The 11,310-nt window shown below is 39.6% G+C and overlaps 1 protein-coding gene across 1 annotated transcript in view; it reads left to right on the top strand.

Annotated features, from left to right (window-relative positions):
- The first annotated feature begins 9,805 nt into the window (after positions 1-9,805).
- The window catches only part of CUBN (cubilin), a 259,483-nt gene continuing 257,978 nt past the window's right edge, over positions 9,806-11,310 (top strand). Inside the window, exons 1-2 of the mRNA XM_044229270.1 lie at positions 9,806-10,080; positions 10,478-10,607. Of these exons, the coding sequence (XP_044085205.1) occupies positions 9,968-10,080; positions 10,478-10,607 (243 nt within the window). The 5' untranslated portion in view covers positions 9,806-9,967. The remainder of the gene's footprint in view (positions 10,081-10,477; positions 10,608-11,310) is intronic.

The following is an 11,310-nucleotide window of genomic DNA, read 5'->3' as shown; positions in this document are numbered from 1 at the left end:
AAATGCCTCTACAAATAATTGCAAATTCTCTTGAAACAAAAAAATGGAAAGCCTCAGCAAAGAAATAGGTAACATAAGGAGTTTTAAAAAGTTAACAAAAAAAATCACCATGGTGTATGCATTATATCCCAAATTTTAGAAAAGTAAATAATGGTGATTATTTAACTGAAAATACAATAATCAAAATAAACTTAATGAATGGTACAGTAGAAATGACAGAAGATTAAATCAATAATTTGAAAACAAACCAATAGAGTTTATGAATCTGAATAACAGAAGTAAGACTGGAGAAAATTGAGCCTCAGTGATCTGTGGGACAATTAACAACAGTGCCGACATTCATGTATCTGAAGTTCCAGAAGTAGAGGAGGAAAAAAGAATAGAGCCAGGAGAATATGCAAAGAACAGATGGAAACATCTCATATTCAGCAAAAGATACAGTTGTGCAGGTTCAAAAAGTTGAGTGAGCCATAAATAGAATAAACTTAACTCCAAAAGTTGCATCATAAACATGAAAACTAAAAACAGGAAGACATCAAAAGCAGCTGGAGAGATGACACATGATATTACACTACACAATTTGAATGACAGCTGATTTTCATCAGAAACCATGGGAGCCAGAAAGTGGCTCAACAGTTTCAAGTGCTGAAGGAAAGGACCTATCAGCTGCAAATCCTATTCTCCAAACCATCCTGCGGGAATGAAGGATAGAAAGTATTTGTTGCTAGCAAACCTACTGCCAAAGAATGCCTAATGGAAGTTGCTCAAACATAAATGAAATGATAAAAGGCATCCTGGGGCATCAGAAAGGAAGAACAATGGAAAGAATTAGGGATGCATACAATAAATATGGTCCTCGTGAATTTTTATGAATCACATTTGATGATTGAGACCAAAATTGTAATGTCATCTCATGCTCAAAGACAATGATACTGGTAGGGAGGGTAAAGGCCCTAAATGGAAGTGAGATTTCGTTTCCTGTGAAGTGATAAAATGCTGATCCCAGGAGACTGTGGTAAGTCATAAATGTATATCTTAATACCCAGAGCAGCCATTGCAAAAACTAACAAGGAAATGCACTCAAAACACTATAAATAAATCAAGTTGGAAGGCAAGAAATGGGAAACAAGGCTGGGGAGTGGAGGAAACAAGCAGAAAACAAAGGATTAAATGGCACACACACAAGCTCTACCACATCAATAATTATATTAAATATAATTGGTGAAAATACACTAATTAAAATACAGATATTGGCAGAGTGAATGAAAAAAAATATTAATTACATGTATTTACAAGAAACTCAATTCAAATTAAATAATGCAGGTGGGTTGAAAGTAAAAATGATGGTACAAACAAGAACCACGAGGGAAATTTACCATGATGATATAATTCAGAAGGACAAAAAGCTACAGAAATGAAAATATGAAATGTAGAAAAACTGGAAGCATATGAAATGTCCTTCAGTGAGACAGTAGTGAAATAAGTGATTAGGAAACCTATCAAAATGCTACTCAATGATGCAGCCCCTTTGGAAAACAGTATGGCAGTTCCTCAAAAACTTGAGTTACCATATGATCCAGCAACTCTTCTCTTAGGTGTGTGCCCAAGAGAAATGAAAACATATTCACACACAGACTTGTACACGAAATGTTCACAGCAATATTATTCATAATGGCTGAAGAGTGGAAAGGACTATTATGTTTACCAATTGATGAACAAGTAAAATGTGTGTATCTGTGCACTAGATTCAGCCATAAAAAGGAAGGAAGTCCCAACACTTGCTAAAGCATGGATGGACCTTGGAAACATGATGCTAAGCAAGAGAAGCCAGACCCAAAAGAGCACATATTACATAATTTCATTTTATCTGAAATGTCCAGAATAGGCAAGGTAGATTAGTGATTTCCAGGGGAAGGGGGGAGAGGGGAATTGAGAGGCATAGAATTTCTTTTTGAGGTGATGGAAATGTTCTGGGATTAGTGGTGATGGTGGTACAACTCTGAAAATACTAAAAAGCATTTAATTTTATACTTAAGTAGGGTGAACTTTGTGGTATATAAATATAAATCTAGTGTATGAATAATATATGAATATACATAACTTTATTGTCTATAATAATACAGTTATTCTCAAAGAGACTGGGTGATGACATTGAATTAGGTTTATGTGAAAAAAGAGGAAAGGAGGAGACAATTTTATCCACGTGCCTCCAGATTATAACTATGAAATTATTCATTTGTAAATTGGAATAAAATAATAGATTAGGGTTACATTAGAGGAATTGAATTCTAAGTTTTCTTGTTTATATTCTGCAAATTGAATATAGTATAGTTACATTTCTTTTATCATTAAAACATTCTTTCATTCAATACCAATATTCTATTCCAAGTCTCAACTATGGAGCCTGATCATTTTAAACTAGCTTTGAAGTCACTGCTTCTTTTGCATTCTGATAGCACATAATACAGTCTCTTCCCCAGATGCTTTCCCCACAGGACAGAGGCTGTGTCTTGCCCTGTTCTCTCTGCTCAGCACCTCTCTCTGATGCTGATGAATGGTAGGTACCTCATAAATAATTGTCCGGCTAATCTGACTTGAATATGAGCATGCTGAGTTTTATAGCAGAATCATTATGGTCTTTAACGACTTGGGGAACTGCTGAAATAATTCTATCAGTCAACTTAAATAAGAAAAATACATTCAGTTTTTATAGGAAAGATATTTAATACCAGAATTGTATGTAACTCCTAGGGGATTGTTTATGCCTCCTATGAACATAGTCTGGGAGTTGTTGACAACGCTTGATTTAGCAGGAATTCTGTAGTAAATATAGCCCAAGTTCCGATTAAAAAAAAAAAAAAAAAACAAGGGGACAAAGGCTTCGGTTTTTACAGATCTTGAAATAAGGGCACTGAAAAATACAGAGGGGTGAGGTCATCTCATCCTTCTTCCTGCCCCGATGACAACACCTTCTATCTTCCCACAGATCTGTGTGGCACTTCAATTAACGAATCCCCTGGGAATGATGGTGTTTGTAAGGCATCAGCCTTGTGAAAACACTCCTCCCATCATAAATCACATCAGTGGAGCAAAGCCTCCCACTGCCAGATAAAGATGCTTCTGTGTGCTGCTCCTGTTTGCAGCTTCCCAATTAAAAATACAAGAGGCAGAGTTCTGGACTGTGCCAAATGTCCCTAAGCTCTTCTTTTCTACCCCCTGCTCCTGTTCAGTGGGGATAGGCTCACCTCACTTGCTCTCTCCTCCTCTATCGTACACAAAACATCGTTATAGAAGTGGATTTCTCCCTTTTCAAAAGTGCACCTGTTTGCCGCATCCACTTCTCAGCTCCTCACAGTGAATGTTCGCACAGTCTAGAGTTTTTCTTCATCTTGTGAGTCGCGGTATCTGAATCTTACACTTCACTGCCTTGTTCAGGGAATTCCAAGAGTCACCAGGTCGAAAACTTATTTTGTTGTTTTTTTTTTAGGTTACCTTGGACAGGAATGTCAGAAGGGTTTAGCCATGGCACAACCCAAAGACAACCTGCACTTCAGTATTTCACAGCTTCATGGAAATTAAGGTCAGATGAATGGAGTGGAAGTGCTGAACTCCTGGTATCAAGAGCTTTTGGAGATAGAGAAAGCTGTGCTGTGTTTCCTCACGGGCTTTTGGAGCCATTAATCCGAGCAATTTATATTTCCTCTGGTCCCTGCTCTATCCTTGACCAGTCCCTGTCCCAGAATGACACAGTCCATATTTTGTGTTTCCTAGAATCTGTGACTTGAGCTTAACATGTGGGTGTTGTATGTGTGTCTACATGTGCCCTTGGCAACCCTGTGTTCCTTATCTGAAGCCCTAGTCCTGTATTACATTCCTTCCCCTGAATATGAATTTTCTGATTATGTTCTCCCTGTTTATGTAGGGATTATCATACTTGAAAAAAAAATCAGAAAACATATCCCAGAAAAGTCCTCCAAACTCTCAATAATGTATAAATGTACCTTCTCAGGAAAATCTCTGCCAAACCTGAATTATTCAAATGGTAACGATCAACTCATAATTCTTTTCCCTTCTGCTCAAGGATAATTGCAATCATTGCTGTAATGAGCACGGAGAACAAATGCCTGGATCATGTTCCCCGAGTCAGGACCACACTGCATTCGGAGATCAGTTCATCGCAGTAGTGGGTGTGCTAATTTCCTAGGAGGTAATGCATTTCCCGTAAAATGAGCAAATGAGTGGTTTTAAACTTACACCAATTTCCGTAATTATTTTATGTAATCCTTCATGAAAATTGAATAGACAATTGGAACGGTATTGTATTGCCTTGAAATTTTGCGGGAAGTCACAAAACTAGCATATGTAAATGTACCTTTTAAGCAATGTTATGTCCCTGAAAAAGAGAATGAGCTCAGTGTCATAAAGGTTATAAGAGATCATTATATTCACTGACGTTTCCATTAACCGCTAAAAATGCAGATTAGTTCTACAGTGCTCTCTTTTAAACTGATACGAAAATTAAAAGGGACTAAGGGAAGCACCAAAGCCAGACTGGAGCTATAAAAATGAAATGGGAGCTAGATACAGGGTGTGAGACTCTTGACATTCTTCCTCCAAAGCACCTCTGCTTTTCCACCCTCTCCTCACTCCCACACCTGTCCAGCCCTCTGCCAGGGAAGTTCAGCTGGCCCACCAGACATACCACACCGGCTTTATTTCACTCAAGATAAAAGAGCAGGCCCAATCCAAATTCTTCAACCTGCCACGTAAGGCCCTCAGTCAATGCCTCGGATGCCCTCACCTTTCTTCAAAATGACTCTCCTGGACTTAAAGAGCCATTGTGTCTAGAGTCTGCACAGACTGGGTTGAGGACCCCTTCTTCAGTTTGGTACATGCTGTTTTCCTAACAGCGTATGGGTATGTATTTTGTCATATGTTGTCCTCTCCATCTTCATAATGTTGTGCAAGTACAACTCTCTAGAAGTACCTATACCTTTATTGCAAACCACAGTAGGTCATGGCCTTTGCAGCTTTTGAATTTTCCTCAGTGTTAAGGATGTCATAATATCTGTAATAAGTTCTTATTAAGACTATAAAGCAATGGAAGTTGGAGGAAGCTAGTAGGAATGAAAAATGAGCCTTGGTAAAGTAACAGTTATCAGAATTATGTTAGTTTAGTATTGAGGCACCTTCCAAGAATTTGGAGAAAAGATGGAAAACAAGTGCCTAAATAAAGTCTATACACTTAGCAGAAAGATTTCCAACAAACTTTTCTCAGCCAGGTAGAAAACTAGAGGACTTGTTTTCTGAAGAAAGTGAATATCCCCAGGGGAGAAATACCTTCCAAAATGAACATTCGGGGTTCCCCAGTGAAATTGTCAGGTTGCCATTCTGTCACCCCATGATAAAACTGACTAGTCAGGAACACCGTCCCTGCACACAGAGCTTATCATCCACTTGTTAATGTTTTATTCTTTTTTTTTTTTTTTTTTTTTTTGACAGAGAGAGATTACATGTAGACAGAGAGGCAAGCAGAGAGAGAGAGGAGGAAGCAGGCTCCCTGCTGAGCAGAGAGCCCGATGTGGGACTCGATCCCAGGACCCTGGGATCATGACCTGAGCTGAAGGCAGCGGCTTAACCCACTGAGCCACCCAGGTGCCCCTAATGTTTTATTCTTAAATGGAAATGGATACATAAAGATCCATAGGTATTCAAGCCTCCACCATGGAGTAGAAAGACCCAACAACCAAATAGGAGAAAAAGAGCTTAGGGAAACCAGAGACCATGCAGTAAATAGAAAAAAAGCAACTATGATATTTTCCAAATAACAGGGGAGGTTACAACAATGAACCAAGAACAAGAAAGCATTTTGAACTTCAGAAATTTTTTTAAATAAAAAATTTAAAAGTTAAATACAAAGAACTTTGCACAAAGTAGAACCAAAGAAGATAAAGACATAGAAAACAGAAAAGAGACGTGTGAAAAACTAGATCAATCTCAGAAAAATAGAGAAATGGAAGTAGGGATGCAGCCCCTGGCTGTAGTTTGGGCCATCTCGGATCCTCCCTGCACCCACGATCGATGACTAAACCACTTGAGAGTGACACTCTGAGGCAGCGGGAGGTGGCCAGTGTCCCTCAGATCTCTGTGCAGCCAAATCTAAACTCAGGGTCTTCTGCCCCAAACCTCATTCCCCTGATTCTTCTCATTTATTCAGTTATCAACACCTCTGTCCTTCCAATTTCTCAAACAAGGAACCTGAACATCAACCCTTCCCTCCTTAACTGCACAAATACTTTGGTAGGTCCCATTTCTTGGATATTTCTCACCAGTTCCTGTTTCCTGCTCTCTCTCTGCCACTGCCTTGTCAGGGTGGGGGTGCTTTCCTGTTCACATCTCTTTCACTGTACTCCAACCTCCTCACCAACTCTGGGTCTGAGACTGGGCTCTGCAGGAATGCTTGTCAAACACTAACATGACCATGTTAATCTCCTGCCTACAGTATGCTCATAATTCTCCATTATTTATAATAAAATCTAAGCTCATTACAAGGACATGTCAAGGTCCTTCTTGAGCTGACTTCTCGTCTATTTTAGAAATCTCATCTTCCACAGACAGACACTGCTCTGGCCATGTTGACTTCTTTTCTAACCAGAAAGCTTCAGGGGTGTCATTTTCTCCATCTGAAATTCTCAATCCCACTACTTTACCTGGAGAAGTCTTCATTCTGTACAACTCAGCTGGTCTGCAGGGAAGCCTGCTTCGCTCTTCCTAGGCAGAGTTAATTCTATTCCCTATCAGTGTTTTTCCTTTTTTTCTTTATTTTCTTTCTTCTCTGTTGTCCTTACCGGTGTTTCAACTATAGTGATCCCTCCTTAACCAGCAATTTTACTCGTGTGAAATTCTAGTATATCGGAATTTCTTCCCATGTACATTTTTGATGACTACAGTGTTTTCCTTTGTGCATTCTCTTGGGAGTTATTGAGAAGGGTGGCAACTCAGGATTCCGAATAGAAAAAAGGAGGTAAAGCGGACGGCACAGAAGGAGCAGAGGTTGTACAAAGACATCCTGGAGAAGTTAAAGGAAGGAGAAAGGAAAAGATAATTCTGGTTCTTACAACTGTGTTCTAGTGCTTTTGTAAGGGGTGAAGGAGGGAGAGAAGGGAGCTGAGATTTCTATAACATTGCTGTAGAGCCAGGACAACAGGTAGGGAAGTGAGACTATGAGGCAGGACTGGGAGCAGAAGTCATGAGATGTTGATTAGCCACTCACTGACCTACAGATCTGGAGACACTGACACAACCCTAATTCCATTGAGTTCATTCATAGTCCCCAGGGCATGTCTCTGTTCTGGAATCCTCTTCCAAAAGAGGAGAGGGGAGACCCCACTGATTTTCTTTGTACTCAAGATTTTAAAATCAACTGTGAATTCTTCTTTCAGTTCCATTTAACGAACCCAAACCTAAGTGGTGGGGAAAGGAGGAGAGGTATTAATGATATTTATTCACATGATAATAAGTTTTTATTTAGTGGACACTTATGTGCCAGAGACCAAATGTGCTAAACATTGTATACACCTTCAGTGCTGTTATCTTTCTGCTGATGAAGAAATAGGGCTACAGGGTTAGGAAGTGATGGAGCTGGAGTTTGAAACCAGGTGAATGAGCTTGAGAACCCATATTCAACCACGTGGTGTCCCCTAGACAAGACTTCAAAGGAAAAAGATCTACACTGTATTTCACTTGTATTCCTGTCATTTTGTAGGGTAAAAGGCTAATACATAAAGAGTGCAACAAGATATTTGTGGAATGTATTATGGATTAAGGAGGAAAAGGCAGGGTTTTGGGTCCTTAGAAAGTTTACCTTGGGGGAGGGAAGAAGGCTAATTATTGGCCTTCTAAGTCTGAAGGTCATGGATTCTAAGACTTTTAAAATTTCTCTTTGCTGAAGAAATTCCAAATAAAGCAGGTAAACAGAATTCATGATAATGCCATGGAAACAGTGATTGATTTTTATATTGCTTTCACCAAGTCATCATAAGCAGACGGTCTAACTTGTCTATTGATCTCAGCTGGAGTTGAGTTGGTGAGCCGGAGGTAAAATTTCCCAACTTACCAAAAGTCAGTTGGACCTTGAAAGGATACTACTTTCTTGTTTTTTCCTAATGTGAGGGACAGTTAAGAATTGTATATGCAGATTAGGAACAGAGAAATTATTTTTAGTTTGTTTAATAATAATCACATTAATAAAATAGGAAAATCCTATAAAATAAAGTTCTTACTGAGATTACACTGGAGACCTTTTCTACTGAACGAAAAGATTGGCTATATATACTTTATGAAAATAGTTACAGTCATAGCTCAGATGGGTAGAATTGTCCTTGGTGTTAGAAGATGCTACCCCATCCTATTTTGTCCCGTTCAGTGGGATGACATCCTTTCTTGTTGTGCGGCCGTGACCATTATCCATCTCCAGAACTTTTTTCATCTTTCCAAAGTGAACCTCTGTACCCATTAAACAAGAGCTCCCCACCCTCCCTTCCTCTAGCCAGGAAACCAGCATGCTACCATCCATCTCTGTGAGATTGACTACCTTAGGTTCTTCCTGTAAGTGGAAGTGTACGGTATTTGTTCTTCTGTATTTGACTTGATTCATTCAGCATAATGTCTTCGAGGTTTATCCGTGTTGTAGCAGGTGCCAGAATTTCCTTCCATGTTAAGGCTGAACCATATTCCACTGTATGCATGTAATGCCTTTGTTTATCCATTCATATCGGTCAGCGGACTCTGGGATTGCTTACCTATTTTGGCAGTTGTGAATGATGCTGCTGGGAATGTGGTTGTACAAATATCTCTTTGAGTCTCTGTTTTTCAGGTCTTTTGGGTGTATACCCAGACGTGGAATTACTGGATCCCATGGTAATACCATTTAATTTTTTAAGGAACTACCATACTGTTTTGTAGCGGCTGCACCATTTTATTTTCTCACCGGGAGTGCACAAGGGCTCCAATTTCTCTGCATCCTCACCAACACTTGCTATTTTCTGGTTTTTGTTTGCTTGTTTTAATAGTAGCCATCCTAATGGGTATGAAGTGTTATCTTATTGTGGTTCTGATTTGTGTTTCCCTAATGAATAGTGAACCTGAGCATCTTTTCATGTGCTTTTTGGCAATTTGTACATCGTGTTTGGAAAAATGCCTATTTTCTCTGCCCACTAAAAAGGAGGCTATTTTTTTTTAATTGTTGTTGAGTTATGGGAATTCTTTATGTATTCTGGAAATTAACCTCTTAACACATATATAATTAACAAATATTTTTTTCTCATTCTGTAAGTTGTCTTTTCACTGTGTTGATGGTGTCTTTTGATATAAAAAAGTTTTTTCATTTTCAAATTGCCCTGTGTATCCATTATTTTGTTGTTGTTGCCTGTGCTTTTGGTATCCTATCCAAAAAATCATTGCCAAGTCCACTGTCATGAAGCTTTCCTCTTTTGTTTTTTTCTAAAGAGTGTTAGCTCCTGTTTTTAGGTATTTGATGCATTTTGAGTTAATCTCTGTATATGGTGTAAAGTAAGGTCCAAATTCATTTTTTTGCATGTGGGTATCCAGTTTTTCTAGTATCGTTTGCTGAACGGTGGCTCCTTCTTAAGCAAGGATTGTTTTAGTGGATGTTTCCAAAGCAGTTTGTCACTATTTCAAAGGTCAGACAGATAATGATTAAGTTGTGCATCACTTAAAGGTAGATTTTGACCTCTTACAAGTTGAAGAGTACTGAAGATCTAAGATCATTTACATCCCTTGGGAAGGAAAAAATAACATAGCCTTCTAGGGCAAAGAAGAGAGAACTGAAAAGTTGCAGGATATTTCACAGGCCAAAGTACATCTGCCTGATTTGCTCTCTCTCAAATCCCACACTCGACTGGAGTGCTTCCCTCTTCCTGACAACGGAGGAGGGTTGCTGAGGAATATGTCCTCATCTTTTCTTTGGGGTTTGGTGATTTTGTTGACATTTGCTGAATCAAATGGTGAAACTGGAGAACTTGAGCTGCAGAGACCAAAGAGAAGTACTGAGCTCCAACAGTAAGTAGACACCTGGGTTACTGCTGCTGAGGGTCCAGGGCAGGTGGTCATCAGTTTCCACAAATAGCCGGAGAAGCAAAGGTGTAGTTTTTCTTCAAGAAAACAAGGATGTTAAAGATAAGTAGGGAAAAGTATGTAGACTGATGTATGGTATCATCTTCTTCCACCTGAGTTATTCACTGGCCATTTTGCAAATCAGGCAAGTATGCGATTACTAAAAGCCATCTCTAGGGAATCTGCAGAGAAAAAGGGGCAGAAAAGCAGGGAGAATCTGGTTGAGTTGACCACAGAGCGAAGGTGTACACAGAGAAACGCTCATGAGTTTCTCTCTTGAGGAACGTTGTTTAAAAATTACACATGCTAATTATGGATGCATCCTTTGGTTTGATTTATATAGGCCTCGGATGGCTGCAGAGAGGGGAAATTTAGTGTTTCTTGCTGGGTCTGCTCAAAACATTGAATTCAGAACTGGATCGCTGGGAAAGATCAAATTAAATGGGGAAGATCTTGGCGAATGTTTACATCAGGTAATACAATGGAAATATATCTAAGTAATTTTGTATATCTGTATATAGTCATTTAATTCAAGAGGTCTATATGAATCTTAAATCTTTAGCCCGAGGAGCGTAACCAGAGGTGAGATAAGTCCTCTGAAGAACAATGCCCTTGGACTAACGATGGGCAGAAGGAGGGATTCTAGTGGGATATGGCTCGTAGTGGGGGTTTATGTCCTCTTCTCCATCTAATCCAGAGGAGGCCCCCAGGGTCGTCCTGGGGCTCCTCCACAAGGAGGAGCAAGGAAGGAAAGGGGCCAGAGAAAGGTTTGGGTGTGACCGGTTCACTTGTGCCAGAGAAGAGAACTGGCCAATTATTCTCCTGTCTCCCTGAATGTTTTCAGTGTCCGTTAGTGACTATATCAAACTGGTGTGTCAGTCGTAATGTTAGAAGCTACGATTATTTAGAGCTTCCCAGGGACTATCCAGTGTGCCCCGCCCATCAAACCCCCACAACCGTCCTATGAGTTTGACATTATTGTCACCCCGTTTGTAAGGGAGGTAAAGGAAACGTGAAGCAGTGCAGCAGCTCAACCAAGGACACCCAGGAAATGGCCGAGGCAGGACCTGAAACCCAAGCAGTCTCACTCCAAGCCAGGCCTCTTTACAAGCACGCCAACGGTTATGAGAAAAAAATGCCAACAGAAAGTTTCTTGATGTATTGTTACTGGAAATG

The sequence above is a fragment of the Neovison vison genome, chromosome 12, assembly GCF_020171115.1.
Source record: "Neovison vison isolate M4711 chromosome 12, ASM_NN_V1, whole genome shotgun sequence".
Lineage (NCBI taxonomy): Eukaryota > Metazoa > Chordata > Mammalia > Carnivora > Mustelidae > Neogale > Neogale vison.
Note: the sequence above shows the minus strand (reverse complement) of the source record. Positions and strands in the feature narration are given on the sequence as shown.